General features: G+C 30.5%; 1 protein-coding gene across 1 annotated transcript; it reads left to right on the forward strand.

The window, feature by feature from the left end:
• Window positions 1-2455: 2455 nt before the first annotated feature.
• On the forward strand, window positions 2456-8744 carry LOC106682352 (pupal cuticle protein 36). The gene is made up of 4 exons (XM_014423152.3): window positions 2456-2510; window positions 6057-6192; window positions 7333-7789; window positions 7879-8744. Exons 1-4 carry the CDS (start codon window positions 2502-2504, stop codon window positions 8597-8599), a joined length of 1323 nt encoding a protein of 440 aa, XP_014278638.1. The 5' UTR covers window positions 2456-2501; the 3' UTR covers window positions 8600-8744.
• The last annotated feature ends 9241 nt before the right edge of the window (window positions 8745-17985 follow it).

Genomic DNA, 17985 nt, shown 5'->3' on the forward strand with positions numbered 1-17985 from the left:
GTTTAGCTTTTCATGAATTCGAACAATCATGGTTAATTGGACAAAGTTAGATAATCTGTTGGATAGCAACACTTCCTCAATTTTGAAATATAATGTTAATATTATATTTATATATATTTTTTTTTAATTTATCGAAATTATGGTGCAATTGCAATTATTTCGTGGAGAATAATACGAGGAATGTTGAAAAATTAAAAATAATATATAAATATATATATCAGTACTCAATAACTGCCAACTATAATTATCAGTGGATTCCAGAGAGATGAAATAAAAAATGTGGAATACCTGCTTCTGTAACTAAAACATCTGGTTACTCCATAAAAAAAAATGTAATAATTTAATAACTTTTTAGCCAATGGTATTTGAAGTGAACTTTAGCAATATCAAAACTTTGCCAGTTGTTATTTTATTTGGTATATTTTAGCACAATCATTATAAAGATGAACTAGCATTTTCAGCTGCAAAAATATACATGTTTGATTGACTAATTTTTTTTGTATTCTATAATAAAAATGAAAAATTTATAGGTTAGTTAAGTTAACATTATATGATTTTTTTTTTAATTTCATTTTTTTTCAGTGCAATTTTCGTCTTTTTTGAGCTTCATGTTTATTTGCGTAGTTTCACGATTGTATAATATTTTTGCACTAACTAATTAAAAATCTAAGAATAACATATATGATAATTTCTTAGTACATTTACACGAATGTTGAAAGTGGAAGTACATTTCTATTACATTTTTCTTTGGTTTTAATTTTGTACCGTACTTTTTTTTACCAAATTGCAACAATAATTTGTAAAAGCCTTGAACAGATAATGCCATATTTATTTTAATTTATAGTAATCAGTTAAAAAGGACAACTTCTTAGTAATTACTAATAGTTTCTTGTTATAATTGATAGCATAAAACAATATATGTATAAAAAATTAAAATTTTCAAACTGTGCATAGTGAAAATAAAAATTAATGATCTATAAAAGAGAAAATTATTGATGCATAAAATAAAATAAAAGTGATTAAAGGGCTTAGGTGACAACGAGTTTTCCTAGGCGGAAAATGTTCAAGATAGCAAAACGATATTTGCAGTTATTTCTATGTAATCTTATAATAATGCTTATTATTGGTCGAAACTGCTGAATAGGCATCCAAATGTTTTCAAAATATGAAAATATCGTACTATAAATAAATAAAACTTTGTTGATTACAACTTTTTTGGTTATTGTTTCGTACATAATATAACATTTTGTTACTCAATCTTTCGTATATAATTAAACAAATGATCGCATAAACATTTGCAATTAATTGTGCGGAATCAATCAGCGTATACTTAATAATAACCTACAAGAGAACACCAGTATACATGTATAATCGTACCTGTTTACATCCCCAACAATAAAAGGGGGACCAAAAAGGTGGTGAATGTGAAATCTTTTTACTTTTACTCTTATCAACTGTTCTATGTCATTATTTTTTTTCATGTGAGTAGAAAATTTACTGACAATTGATTGATTTTTTTTTTCATTTCCTTATTTCCTACTTTTACACAGCTGGTGAAAGCTTTGAAACTGGCTTTTTTGAGAAAATTATTGAGTTTTTTGAAACTTTTCGAGAAAATTATAAAATTATAAAATGCTTTATAAGCAAAACTACAATTTCTTTTCAAATAAAGCTTTATTTTACCAGAAGTGCATAGTATAATACAATTTGATAGGAAGATATTATGTAAGCACATCAGTATTAGATATTAAATAAAATAAATCTGACTAATTAATTAGTGTAGGGAAATTTACAAACACAGTCGGTGAGGTGGGATCTAACCCACCTTAATTATTTTTTAAAATTGATTTAATTAAAAATTAACCTTATTAATAATTAATAATATTAAGTTTTTTTAATAGTTTCTTCACAATAATACTTAATAAAAGAAATGGATAAAACAAAATGGATTCACATTTATTTCGTAACATTTTCTGGATTTGTCCTTAATAATGCTAGTAAAATGGGGAAAAACTTTACATCTTGTTGCTTAACATATACAATATATATACATACGAAAATAGGAAATAAAGATAAAATAAAAATACATTAAAATGATGTCGGAAATCTTCAAGAATCGTCTCTTTGTTCTAAACTTTGTGTTATCCTCTAATTGTTATTTAAATATATATTAAAACTATTAAAAGGGGGATTTTCGATATTTTTCAGTGACTCTTCATATATCATTTTCAAAATACGGTTTATCGATATTCTCCTATGAATCATATACATAATGTTCTATTTTCAATAACCTAATAGAAAAATTACCACCTTGAGGGAGGTTCTTGTGAACAAACTGACATCATCTTCAGGGGATACTCATGCGGGGGATGACGCAAAGAGGGAGCTTCCCCTTCCCCTCTGCGCACCCCAGGTCTGCGCCCTATAAATACTCCGCATTGCCAATGGTAAAGCATCATTCCCTTCTCCTTCACAGTAACAGCAACATCCAAGGAATCAACATGATCCATGTGAGTATAGCAGGCTTTTGTTATCCCCAGGTCAAAGGATTTGTCCCAAAACCGCATTGTCTAGGATTCACTCGAAATGATTTAAAAGAAAAAAATCTATAAAATTATTGATGATTTAAAAAAAAAAATAACAACAAAATATATCAGCCATTAAAATAGCACTTACAAATATTAAAATTTTTATTTTATTTCACTCTATGTGGTGTGTAATAAACACTGATTTGGTACTTTAAATAAAAAATAAAATAATTCGATTTTAAAATTTCAAATGAAAACAAAAATTCAAATCTGAATTTATAATTTTGTAAATAATATTTACTTTTCAGATCTTTACTAAACAATAGTATCGAAAACGAGTGAATTGAATTAAAGTAAATTACAGTTGCTTCAAAATCAATTCGTATAGATAGGTTTTGTACAAAGGCTAGCCAGAAATCTTTGTATCTAGCAGTAGACACTAACATTTCAATCAAATATGGCAAAATTTCTTAAATTAAATTCATTAAAAATGTCTAACTTTAATCGTTTAACAGGCTAAAATAAATGTTGTTAAATTTTAATGAAATCTGATTTGAAATTATATCCCAGAATTATTAAATATTTTTGTATTCTTCCTTTTTTTAATGTTTTCTCTATATTACTTTCATTTAAACCACTCTTGTAATGCTATTATAGTTACTTTTTTGAAAATTTTGATTTTTCAATATTAAAAATATTTAATATATACATAAAAAGAAAGTAATATTGCTTGAATTTCTTAAATATTCGTTCCGACCACTGTAGGATTGAGATTTATTTGTATAAGAGCTATCAAATCGGTTAACGATCGTGTATTCATCAATACCATGACATCCAATAGTTATGAATGATAAGTTACAAACAGTGACAAAGCAGGATGTATTGCGGGACCTTGCTGGTGCATCGCGCCTTCCTTGTATACGCCTAGTTGGGCTCCCCAAACCTCAGATAGAACTGACATTATCCTTGAAGTAATGATTAAAAAAAAATCAGACATGTTCCTCACGTTTAAATAATCGAGTAGAATCATCGTTTCCATTAGAATAATTGCAATCCTATTTTTCTTTAAAACATAATAATAAAAAAAAAATAGTAATTGTGATTGTAGGAAAATTGGTTTCGGATCAAACTTCTCAAAGCGCAGTGGGGACAGTTCTAATAATACTAATGCATTTGTTAAATTGAGCCATGGACTAGTTTAAATTAATATTTTATTATTTGTGTTAAGTTTTTTTTTTTTTTTTTTTACATTTCGTACCTCCCTAATGAGGTGGTACCTGGCATGGGTGGGAAGATATTGAATCTTGTCAAATTGTTGGTATCTGTTTTCAACAAATCTTTGAGTTTCAGCCCCGTGCTTTCAAAAATACGATTATGGTCTGTACCATAATCAACTGAATAAGGTATGAACCAATTCGTTTGTTCCTTTTATTGTTTTGTTGATTACAAAGACAAAATTGATTAGCATCAAAGATACGGACGTATCCATGTTTTATTTTTTTAATAACTCGAAAACTCTATAAACTACATTTTCTTGAACGGTACAGATATTTATCTGACGTATGATTAAATTGAAAAAAAAAAATAAAAGTTATTCAGCCAAGCTTTTACGAGAATATTTAAAATATTGATGTTAGCGAGTTCGAAACAATGTTTTGTTAGAAAAGTCGTTTGAGTGGACATACGAGATATTATGTTTTCATACGTTAAGTTGATCCATATTGAAATAGATTTGATTTGTATTTATACAGGCAATCTAGTCTCCATTGTTCAATATATCAGTATTAGTCTTGAGTCACTACTAGTCATCAGTACTAAAGTCTTAAACGTATTGGTAGCTAGAATAATCGAAAAAATTCTGCACCAAAGAATAATTCAAATGTGATTTATAAATTCCTTAGTATCTCAAAGCTTGGTTTGTAGACAGCCCTGTATTGTAATAATGAAACAAAATTTTAATTGGAATATCTAATCTGTAACAAAAAAATAGTATATGGGTTAATAATGGAATGGGTTTGGCCCCTTTAAATTACTTTTGAACAAAAGCAAAGCTAAGCGTAGCTAAGCTAACAAAAGCTTAGGAGAGTTGGCCTGTACAGTGTATTTATTGGTGTTGCCAACTTTAAATTATATTGCATAATCTGATTTTCAAATGAATTTTGCTGAAGAAAGTTCACATGCTCAAGAAAATAATAAAAGCGATACCGACAGTGAATTGATGTTTCCACTGATTTTGTATTAAAAAAAAAGGAATCTATCTGAGATGTTCAACCACAAATCTGTTTTTATGCTTTTTAGTTTCCTTATTAGTCACTCGATAAAAAAGTCTTCTTGGGCAATAAGTCTCTACTACGCGAAGCAATGAAAAAAAAGGTCTGTTACACAACTGTCGGAGATGTCCTCTAACCTTTCACCCGTTATCGCTTAATCTGCATGGGGTACTACTTCCTTCTTCGGAGTAATGCCCGTGGACGGAATGTTAATACAGTCCAATATGAATGGACAATTTCTGATGAATCAGCTACTGTAAATGGCTCAAAAATCCACCAAACGAATCTTTGTGACCAAATCATCGCAAAAGTTAGATAGAATTTGAGATATATTTGATGTTTGTATAGTTCAAATATATGTTTAAATATAGTTTCTAGTACTCATACATTTTGTATTTATTATATATTTGTTATTCTAACAACTTATTTTCAATCTAATACCTAGGCTAAGGAATCCATTATTGTCAAGGTCACAGTATCATTCAGACTTTTGCAGAAGTGAATTCCAAGAATTTCTTTTTGGATTCATAATTCACAAGCAATATAGATATTAAATGATCTGAGGTAGATTTAACATTTGTACACTGAGCTAATGAAACGAAATCTGTTTTACAGATATTTCTTTAGACTGATCCAAAATTATTACTTGTTGTCACCATTTAGTTTTAAATAAAATAAATGGAGTATAGTGTCAACTTTATTTATTCATTCTCTGAGGACAGAAAATACTGCCGTTTTACGGCTTAAAATTAAATGTTGTTAGAGTTCATGAAAGCGATGTGATCTATTCAGAAAAAAAAATTCAAAATGAAATAATTTACTAATTTTGTCGTTACTAAGCTTTTCCTAAACTTCCAGGTATTTTTAAGTAAAATTAAAATAAATTTATTAACTTCGAAACCAGAAAGCTAATTGAAAACAGTTTAGGCTAAACTTTTGAGTTAGCATAGTGAAGAAAACTTATAGGGAAGTCTTCCAAAATTCTCTCGAATATAACCGCTGGCTCAAACTCGTATTTAAGTGCGAGGGCTATCATAAGCCAAGATCATCGTGTTTGACATCCCTCTTATTTTATACAGCCATCTATAAGATATCAGAGAGGAAGGTTGCTGATCCTAAGTAGTTTTGAGCATTTTGTAAAAAAAAATTTTTTTTTAATTTGTATTTTGTCTCACCTAACGTTAAAGCTAAATAGTATTAAATGAAAATATTCTAATACATAATATTACGAATTTTGATTAACTAATTCTTCTTTCAGTTGGCGTTTGTGGCAGTAGCGGCTTGCGCTGCGTTTGTCAGCGGAGCTCGCCTGGACAACACTTACCTGCCACCAGCGGGCGCTCCGGGTTCAGGAGGCCCCGGCCTGATAACACCACCTGGGCCTTCATTCCCTGGTGAGTCCCACGCGAATTCACTAATGAGTGCTTCCCTAGTTTGAGCGCATTCTCACAAGAAAAATATTTCTCACAGTTTTTACTGAGGGACTAGTTTATGAAAGAACATAGTAACAGCTGTGTTATGTAACAATTACAACATGGTACATTACCCTTAAGTCACTTTATAAGCATTCAAAATCTCTATTTCGGGTTTATTTCTAAAAGAGTTAAATTTATATTTATTTATTATTATTATTTTTTTAGATTTTATTGCTACTATATTTCAGAATATTTAATTTAATTTTGATTAGAATTTTTCGCTTTCAAACCTATTAGAAATATTAGAAGAAATAAAACAAAACCAGTATGATACATCAGTAGTAATCAATCTTATTCTCCGAGTACTTATCTAAATATTTTAGATTGGCAACACGAAGCCGTTAAATACTCTTTTAAGTAGACAATATTGGATCAATAAGCTCAGGAATCTTTCGAACGTTAGAATTTTCATTGCACCTATATACTTATATGATGAAATTTAAAAAAAAAAACTTATTTTGCTGAATCCTTTTATACAGTTTATAGTACTTCTTATGCGGTAATAGTGTTGCCAAAAACTGTTTATAGTCCCCACGGAGAAAAAAGCCGTAAAAAGACGTTACAGCTACAGGGAATGCAAGCTGAAGACTGTGGGGGTCAGAAAGGTCATTGCAGTCGTGTCTTAAGTGCCATGTTATCTAAGTGAGGTTATTAGGCTGGCCACGACTCTTGCGAAAACTGATCATCCAAAGCTTCTTATGTTATCGTCATTTTCTAGATGACCTAAATAACAAAATTAGATACATTTCTAATTGATGCACTTCTTGTTATTATATCTACTACCTTCTTCAATTATTAACCTCAGGTTTATCCGGCTGCAGTTCAAACTTAAGAGATTTAAATAAGTTTTACATGAACGTCATCTGAATTTGATTGGTGGATGTAATGTAATTAAGTTCACACAAATTATACATGAAAACACAAGACCGCTTTGTTTTTGTCTACATAACATCTATTATTATTTTTTTAAACATATTTAATTAAGTTTTTGCAACTACGATTCCATGACAATGAAATGTATGATTAACATGATGTATTAAGATCATTTGACCAATGCAGCTCCAGGACGTAGACCATCACCAAACTACGGAGCACCAGGATTCCCCGGAGCACCAGGCTTCCCAGGAGGACCAGGAACAGGGGGAGCACCAGGATTCCCTGGAGCACCAGGCTACCCAGGAGCACCAGGAACAGGAGGAGCACCAGGATTCCCTGGAGCACCAGGTTACCCAGGAGCTCCAGGAGCTCCAGGTTTCCCAAGAGGACCAGGTGGAGCACCAGGTTATCCAGGAGCACCAGGAGCACCAGGTTATCCAGGAGCCCCAGGAGCACCAGGCTTCCCAAGAGGACCAGCTGGAACACCAGGATTTCCAGGAGCACCAGGTTATCAAGGTTTCCCCGGTGGCCCAGGAGCCGGTCCATCATACACCGGACCAGCAGCTCCTGCTGGACCCGTTATCCCAATCATTTCCCAGAGCAATCAACCTAACTTGGGAGACGGAACATACTCTTACAGGTGAAATAAAACTTCAACTAGATATTGAATAACTCTATTGGTTATAATCAATCTCCAGTAGTGTATGTAAATTGTTATTAATGTTTTAGCTATGAAACCGGTAATGGTATCCAAGCTCAAGAAAGTGGAAGCGTGCCTGCTCCAGACTCTGGAACTATCGCACAAGGCGGATTCTCTTACACATCTCCTGAAGGCCAACCAATTCAGATTTCCTACACAGCCGACGAGAACGGTTTCATTCCACAAGGAGCTCACCTTCCAACTCCTCCACCAATCCCAGAAGAAATTCAGAAGGCCCTTGCACAGAACGCTGCTGACGAAGCTGCCGGTATCTTTGACGACGGATCCTACAAAGGTGAAGGAGCTGGTGGCCCAGCCCCAGGCTACGGAGGACCAGGTGGTCGTGGACCCTCTTATCCCACAGGACCTAGCCGCCCATCTCCAGGCTATGGCACCCCAGGTTCTCCAGGTTTCCCAGGAGGCCCAGGCGCTCCAGGTTTCCCAGCAGGCCCTGGTTATCCAGGAGGCCCAGGTGCTCCAGGTGCTCCAGGTGCTCCAGGCTACCCAGGTGCTCCAGGCTACCCAGGTGCTCCAGGCTACCCAGGTGCTCCAGGAGGTACAGGTTTTCCAGGTGCTCCAGGTTACCCAGCTCCAGGCTCACCAGGATACCCAGGAGCTCCAGGAGCCCCAGGTTTTCCAGCTCCAGGACGCCCTGGCTATAGGCCATCTCCATCATACGACCAGGCTCAACCAGCCCGACCAGGATTTTCACCCTCCACAGGATACTCATACCCGAAACCCGGTAAATAAGAGACGCTCAATAATTTATTTATCATGTATACGAATTACATATTTCACTGAGTTTTGTTACCAGTACGACTATACGATTGAGGCCATGATTTTAATATATTTGTATATATGTTGCAAGAATTGTAAATAAACAACTTTTCAATAACTCTGTTTTTTTTACTACAAGCATGTTTGAATTTTCTTATAACCATTTGAAATAAGCCTATAAGGCATACATTTTGATAAGAAAAAAAGATTAATGCTATTCATATCACTGGTTGAAAGCATTAAATATCGGCGTCTATCCAATACTAATTATGATAAAATACTAAATAATTTATCCAAATTTACGCTACCAAGCCAACTAACAAATCATCTTTCGTATACCTTGTGATGGTCAAATTTATTTTATAATGTTTCAATATACTTGATTATTACTTGAATTTTGTTTGTGGAGATATCAGCTATTGATATATCTCCGAGACTTCTTATCATTAAATTTTATTAATGGATTCATAACATCTCATTCAATACTACATTATTACTAACTTTAAGCATATGCATATATTACAACTCTCATATGCAGATAATTGGAATAACAATTGAAATATCTGATCCTTAATCACGAATTTCCAAATACATTACATTTATTTAATTCTTTCCGGCTAACCTGCCCTGCTACACCTCGAATTGGCAACGGTGTTATAGCAACTATGAAACATTTATTAACGGCGCGAAATATCAATATTCCAAGGAATGCAACATGTATTTGAAAACAGATCATGAAATGTTAATGTGAAATATTTATATTTAAAACTAAATCGAAAAAGGTTGCCAAACGTATACCTAATTGATTACAGCTTCCTCACCATTTCTACTAGGTTAGTGGATACTTAATTATCTATAATTAAAAGTCTAGGAATAAATTTTATTTATTATTTTTTCTTCTAAGCCTTTTTAAGGTTTGACTATGGGGTTGAAGGTAAGTAACAATAATGGGTAAAATCTCTTGTAGAGTCAGGTGCCTCAGTGATAGGAGCCAGGATTTTAATGAGTTCCATATTGTGTAAAACGTGAAATCAAAAAATGAAGAAAAATTTCAATTCTGAAAAAAAATTGTTTTTTCATTTACAGCATGAATATAAAGCTTCCCTACCTTTGGTACTAAGTCAGCCATAGAACTTACAATTAAAAAACAATTGAACCTCTTTGCATTGATATTTAAAAAAATATTAAAGAATATCAATTAATTAATTAAATAAATGATTTTTTTTTCTTTTATAACATTGTTTGTTAAATTAGTGACAAAAATCTCCATATTTTTGTTTAGTTCTTTAACTGTTCAAGAAATGTACACTCGTCAGGGTAATAATTTTGAAAAAAAAATAATAACTAAATATTTTCAAACTACATTTAATAACGTATCTTTGTAATCGACCAACAAAAAACATAGTTTTTTAACCTTTCTCTACCTAAATTTGGTTTTTATGATCCAATCGAAGATAAGTCAAATATAACAATAAAAAAACAAAAAAAAAAACATTCATTTTACCTAAACAGTCCGTTACTTTTCTTTTAGATTACTGTCCTTGTTTTTCCATATACATCACAGAATATCACAGGATGATCTGCAAAACAAGATATTACCACCCATCATTTTCTTTAGAAATTCCAGCCCATTATATAAAAAAATATATGGCTTTTTAGGAGTTATAGGTGACATCTTAAAATAAAATAGCTGGTGGTAATGTCGTATTCTAAGAATTAATCTGGGACACCTGCGACTGAGTTACAGTATCTGAAAAAATTGGGCCTGTGATTTGAAAGAATATCCACTAATATTTTTATTTTTTTTTTTAGATTTTATAATTCTAATTAATGAGGTGTAGATAGTTGACCGTAGATTAATGCTTGAAGAAGTTTGTCGGGAGGTGCGGTCAGCAAAGAACAACATAAATAAACAAAACCATATTTATTTATTTTATGCCGACGTTTCGACCTGAGTTTCAGGTCTTCATCAGGGCTATAGAACAAAAGAGATAACAACAACATTTAGAATAACATACAATTGAAAAGGTAGCTTACCTACATGATATTATATTTCATCTGTCACTGTTTTCAATTTTCTACCATACAATTCCACAAATATCAATCAATTAAAAATTTTTTACTATTCAATTATCAGTTATCATTTTTTATCATTTATGATTTAATTCAATATTTTATATAATTCTAAATTTGTTTGTATACTATTCCTTTTCAATTGTATGCTACTCTAAATGTTGTTGTTATCTCTTTTGTTCTATAGCCCATGAAGACCTGAAACTCAGGTCGAAACGTCGGCATAAAATAAATAAATATGGTTTTGTTTATTTATGTTGTTCTTTGCTGACCACACCCCCCGACAAGCTTCTTCAAGAATTCTAATTAATATTGAAAAGTTTTACCTTTATCGTATAAGAAGATTATGAAAAATCTTGGTCGATTAAAATATTCATAATTCACCTAAAGTTAATTAAATTTTTGTCTTAATTTTTCATATTGAAGAACATGTATTCAGACCATTCCAAAAAAAAAAAAAAATGTAGTAAATTTAAAGAGATTACAAATTTTAAATAAAATTAAAAGAAATAGTCTGGGCTGTAATCAGGAAGGAAAGAAAAATAGTTATCAACTATTTTTTTATTTTCTGCCAACGTTCAAATCAAACTTAGGGGTTCATAAAGGCTACAATATAAATATTCAAAGAAGGTTGAGTAAATTTAAAGGTAAGAGAGTGATATAAAAAAATGTAAAGGATACAGATAAATACAAAAAGAATTACTTACTAAAATATTAAAGTGAACACATATATCTTCAATTATAGTATTGAAAAAGTTCAATTATTATAATTAAATGATTAAACAGAACAACTGGCATTAAATGGTAAGCATAACAGGTAATTCATTATTACAGATTCTATAAAAACATAAGAAGGAAGTATGTGGGATGGATAAAATTTAGAAATTAGAACGACAAAGGTTTCGAAAACAGAATTTAGCAATATAAATAATTTTTATTGTAGTCCTGATCAAGACCTGAGAAACGTCGGAAAAAAAGTTAATAAATATTTTTTCTTTCTTCTTGACTGCACTCCTGACCATCTCCTTAAAATTTAGTGAATTTTGAATTTGAGGGTTATCTGTGATTGAGCTCATAAATTCAGAGTAAAATCTGGCAGTCTTCATGATGCTTGCTGTGAAGAACGATTGCCTCAGGTATCGAGCAAGTAATTACTAACAGAAAGTAATTTAATCAAGAAGAGGAACCATTGCTCCAAAGGATTCTAAAATGAAATGCCTAAGGAATATTATTTTATATAACTACAAAAATAAGTTCGAATTTATGTGATATTTTCAAATAACGGACAACTTTTAAGCCCCAATCTTCAACAAATATACCTCTCCAAAAATAAAATAAAATATTTTTTGAAGTACGTTAGATAAAACCACTATCAACCAAAATTTCAACGCAAAACATCCTGATAAAATTATAATTTGAAATTTTTTCACCCTATTTCTTGGCCAATGAAGTGATACAGCATTTAATACATAATCAGCCACGACTATGATAAAATCAATTTAAAAAAAAAAAAAAACATTAACTAATAAATTACAGTCCAATAATTAATTTTAAGATCTAATTTCTTAACGATACCAACAATTGATCATAATACAATTTAAAGAAAAGGACGCTAATTATACAAGCCAGGATAATAGTAATTCATATCATACTCGCCTATTATTTTCCTTTGGTGCCAATTTTGTGAAATGAATAAAGGTGAAGGTGGTAGCCAACGTTACGTCCAGATCATATGAACTGTTACAGTTACTATTCTAAGACAGAGGAAATCCTGTTTTGAATTTTAAATTAGAGGTACTATTTAGCAACGGCAATGATTTTTTTCCAATACATGTTTGAACTTTCGTATAACCTGTTCTAGCATAGTAAAAATCTAATCGTAATAATTTTTGAAAGCTTTCAACTTAGGCCAGGATAAGGAAAATTTTTTTCTCGTGAGATCTATGAAAATAATTTTTAAGATGTATTTGAAAATAAAGATGTAGATAAAGTTCTAGGACAGCCGTGACAATTCATATAAAAGTAGGGAAGTAGAACAGCAGTAAATCATTGCAATAAAAATAATTCTTAAAGTCTATTAGAAAGAAATGTTTCCTGATATTGTCTGGTAACGTTTCCATCATGAATGTATAACGATTTTTGTAAATTATTTTATTCAAGTGAGACTTGACAAACATAACAAGTACCCCGAAAAGGAACATAAAAAGTTTGATGGTTGATATGAATGGCAATATAGCAAATAAAAAATGAAGGAATAGCGAACATTATAAGAAAACACGGACTGGGGGAAACGTACAAAAATAATATTAAATAAGGAGGGTGCCAAATTCAAAATTTCAAATATGAAACTAAAGAATGAAATTCACAAAAACATAACATAATCAGTTCTTTTCTACTTAAACAGATCTTTATTTTGTTATAAGGAAGAAATAAATAAATTTGCCTCTGAGTAAACTAAAACTTTATCTACTTATTTAAGTGTTAGTTTATAGTATCATAGTATCATAGTAGATGTTCATAGTATCATAAATATGCACCGAATTTTCATTGATGTTATCTGCCTTTGATCCGGAGGTTCCAATATATATAGGACATGAAGAATAGTGAACAATTATATTAAAACAACCAGAAGTTAAAAAATAATTTATACATTGTCTACAATATTAGTAAATATGAAATCTGTAAGTAGAATAAAAGAAGTACAAATTAAAAAAAATCAATTATTGTAAAACATTCTAGTGATAATATATAATGTCTAATATATAAACGATTGAAAAATCGATACGTGGATTTTAAAGTCATGACACTCATACATTTTTTCTTATTTCTTAAAACAATCAACAGGTATCTAAATAAATGGATCCGTGACCTGCTAAGTACCTCCTACTGCTTTTACTGAATAGCAAATATCTCCCTGAGTGACTTTCATACCGTTAGTCGCATTCAAATTTATGAATGATAGAACGAAAAAGATAAATTATTTATTTAAATATGTACGCGTGGGACTAAAATAGCTCTTGTGGTACAGAGCTGTTTTGTAAATAAGGAATATGCGGTGGAGCCATTGGGCTGGATTGCAAGGAGTGTATCGCATGACCTATGACCTCTGAAGCAAGCCAGTTCTACCAGCTAACCTCTAGGATACGTAGCACTGCTATGTACAGGAGGCCATCTCCCCGAGTTACAATACTGAATGCCTAATTGCAGGCACACATTATTTTTATATATGTCCTAGATAATACACATACATTAATTATTGTATAGAGATCATTTTCTCTCACATAAAATATTACCATACTTCGTTTCAGAATTACATGACGGCGTTTATCTTCCTATTTATTTATTCTCTGACGGTAAAACATCTAATAAAATACTTTTAATCCTACTAACGCCATCTAAACATGAGACAGTTGTTTTGAATGATTTTTCCATACAAGCAACATAGGCATTGGCATTACTATTGCAAGATAAGATTTTGCATCTGAATGATAAAAATTATATCTTGTGAATAAATGTTTAAAAAAAAAAGAATCATATTATAATATAATTCTACGTAATTATTATTATTGCCTGTTGTAAAATACTTTATTCATTATTTATTTTATTATTTGTTATATTTGATATTATATTTTTATTATTAATCGGGTTTACTTTATAGTTATTATGAATACATCAGCTCGTCATTATTAATTCACAAATTGTAAATTTGCAGCATCACTATCTACTTCATGAGTTCTTTCAATTATTTTTTATTGCCTTTTTTTTTTACTTTGTTTTCATTTTAGTATTTGTTAATTGAATTATTAGTTTTATTCCTAGAAATTAATTCATATTGTTCTGATCTAGCTTATAAATAGTAGTAGCCACCACAATGCCCACCACGTCCTAATAATCAAAATTGTAACTAATAAATTTTATTTTTGTCTATTATTTTTATAAGTTATTTTGGCACTGACCGATTGATGTTATCATCTTGTTGGACAATATTTGATGAAATTTTCTAAATAATTGAATTAATTAAATAAAAGTACAACTAATTATAACTGAATTTAGTATATTGTTTTAAAATAGTGATTGTATCTTGATTTTATTGGTTCTTTTTTCTTATTATAATCTATTTAAAGTTAATATTATTTGCTTACTGTACACTTATGTCGATTATTTGTAAGATTAGTTGGTGTTGTTACTATCTCATATTTTACTGGTCCCTGGTACTGATATTTAAAGTTTTATCTAGATAATTTAAATTAGCCCAAAGTGTTATATAAAGTACATTTTGGGTTCTTCAAACCCTCTTTTAGCATGATCACAGAGTATGAATTTGCTCCTTGAGGTGCAAAACTGCTCCCATGACGTCAAAAGTTTAGTATTACTTATATTAGCCCACTGATGGTAGCGAAGGTTACGAAAAGGCTGAGAGATATTCTAGCATTAATTTAAAAGATACCTTAATAGAGGTATACAGCTTCCTAATGGAGGACGCAAAGTGGAACAAAAATGAAAAGAGGTTATCTGATCATTTTTTTTTTTTGGGGCTGCAACCAATAACCAAATTAAAAAAAAGACGGTGAAAAACTAAAACTGAAAGTTTTCAGAAAAAACAATCAAACCTGTCTATGATTTGTGGATACAAACAACAAAGAGTTAATGGACATTATTTTATTTTTTTTGCATGTGATATTTGACAGTACAATCCAATAGTGTATATAGATGTTGTAAATAATATTCATATTGTAAAAAGGATAAGTTTCCATATTAATTGGCCCCATACACATATTTCACGTTACTAAAATATGTAGTAAGTCCAGAAATATGGGCTGACTTAGCAAAATAAGTCAGCCCATATTTCAGCGCTCCATGCAGAGCAGTGGAAATTAATACTTAAAGAATAGTAGACTTGTTCTTCATTGTTGCACTTATGCCCAAGCCACATTGGGGAAGTGCAAGACTTTTTCTGGGAATAAATACCAGACGACTTCACCGAATTTTACTTTTTAATTAGCTGAAAACATTCCACACGGCTACACACGTTTCACGTTAAATTAAAATTAATGAAATATTTTTTCTTCCATTATATTTCAACAAATAGAGTGTATAAATTAAACAAAATTCAATGGTTATATCATTATAAGTTAGGACTAATTAAATTTAAGTATAACTAATTAATTTTTTATAAATTAATTTTTTATTTTGCTTCTCAAGTAATATGTTTATTTTCTTTTTCTGTGTGTAAATAATAGGCCCAATGAATTGAATCTATCTCATTTCGTTAAGATTTTAATTTTGACTAGCTTAATAGCAAGATATAAGAAAATAGCTAAAGTGCAATAGTTTTAATATTTATAGATATAAGATTTTTAGGAAATTTATATTTCCTGCCATTACTGAACGAAGCCTTCTGATGACCAGTTAGTTTTGAAATTTGTGGTCGCTTATAGAAAGGTCTTATTTCGGCCCAGCACTGACTGGTTAAGCAGTAAATGTACATGGCTCTTGTAAAAATTTTGATGGCATGAATATTAATGACCCTTCTATTATTGCTCCTAAAGAAGAACCGAGGGTAGTAAAATTGTCTTCAAGAGGGCTTACATGCGCCGTTCTTACACAACGAGTAGTTATCCCTCAAGAAGGCATTATTAGGATTCAATTCCATTCGTAAATGAACATAAGGTATTTTCTTTTGTTGAAAAGTGATAAAACCTAACACAGTCACTTTTCAAAGCCAATATAAAAAAAATAAATGACTTGAAGATCCCTGGTTTTGAAACAGCATAGAAGCCAATGAAGATCGTAAGTACTCCATCATCTAAAAAAGAATTGAATAAGGCAAATTATTTTATGGTTTTTCATCATTTTCGCCATTGGAGATGAATAATTTTGATACTATAATTTCAAAGTGTTTTCGCTCTTAAATGAAACTTTCATATTCTCTGATATCACGTTTTCATTATTATTATATTTACAAAATAGAAAATACACCCAAGGAATTTACCAGTACAGACGACTTTGCTACAAATCGTCCAAACAATGCAAGAACACAATCTCAATTTTTCTTAGGAAACTCAATTCATTTTGGATTAAATAGAACGAAACTGAAATAGTTTTTCAAATAGAACTTTAATACAAAAAAAATAAATAATATAATACGATTATAAAAGGAATTCAGTAAAAAATAAAAAATAATAATAAAATAACATTTAACGGGTGAGTGTTTGCAGACACAACTGGTAAGATTGCACCATTCGAGCATTTTTTTTTTTACATTTCTCAGACAAGCTAAAATGTCTTGATTTTACTAAGTTTAGTTTAACTAAAAAGTTCTAATAAAATAATAATTGACTATATTAAGCAGAATGAAAAAAATCATTGTTTTTCTTGCTTAGGAGGGAAGAATTCGCACCTTGGATCATTGATTTCAATGAAACTTTTTTGATGATACTAAGTCGAAAAATAGTAGACATGTGTCCTAGGGTTCTTGCCCATGCGCCCTAAAAGCTGGGATTTTTTTTTACATAATTTAAAAAAATTATTATGATACCATCTTTGCTTTGGATGAATTTAATGTTTATCAAATACTAATTGATTTTTTATTCCATATACAATAAGGAAATAGGATTATGACATTTCATAACGCATAAAACGAGTTTAATTGTATTGAAACGCCTGAATCACTTTAATAGTTGACCCATATTACATAAGTTTCTGCCGACGTTTTGAAGCAGGTCAGGTGATTTTTTTAATTTTATGAAAACTTATATTTAATGGTTGTAAGGACGATTAAAACGAATTAGCTTTTTCTTAAAGAAAATTTAGAATATACTCATTTATTGATATATAGGATTTATTTAATATATAGCCTTCCATACAGGAATCAATTTCTGTTGTTTGTGATTTTGGTCACACTTATACTATTATAATTCAATTGACTACATTCTTTTTGTTAATTTTCATGTGAAAATGAATCAATTGTTGTATTATTACCTCATATTGTCATAATAGTATGGGAGCATAATGCAGGATATCCATTTCATAGGACATACATCTGCAAATAATTTTTAAAATTAGTTTCTTTGACACTTAATATTAAACGCATTTCTGGTTGTTCTATAAAATGGATTTCTTGGATTTTACTCATGTACTATAATGACAAGACTATTCTAAAAATACTTTAGAAGGACGAACCACCAAAGTAGGACAACATATTTTTTTTATGAAAATATGTTGTTTTTTTTTTACACCGCAAAAAAATCTTTGGTATGAATTCTAGCAGTAATAAAAGAAAAAAA

Source organism: Halyomorpha halys, unplaced genomic scaffold, assembly GCF_000696795.3.
Source record: "Halyomorpha halys isolate HHAL.00 unplaced genomic scaffold, Hhal_1.1 Scaffold408.1, whole genome shotgun sequence".
Lineage (NCBI taxonomy): Eukaryota > Metazoa > Arthropoda > Insecta > Hemiptera > Pentatomidae > Halyomorpha > Halyomorpha halys.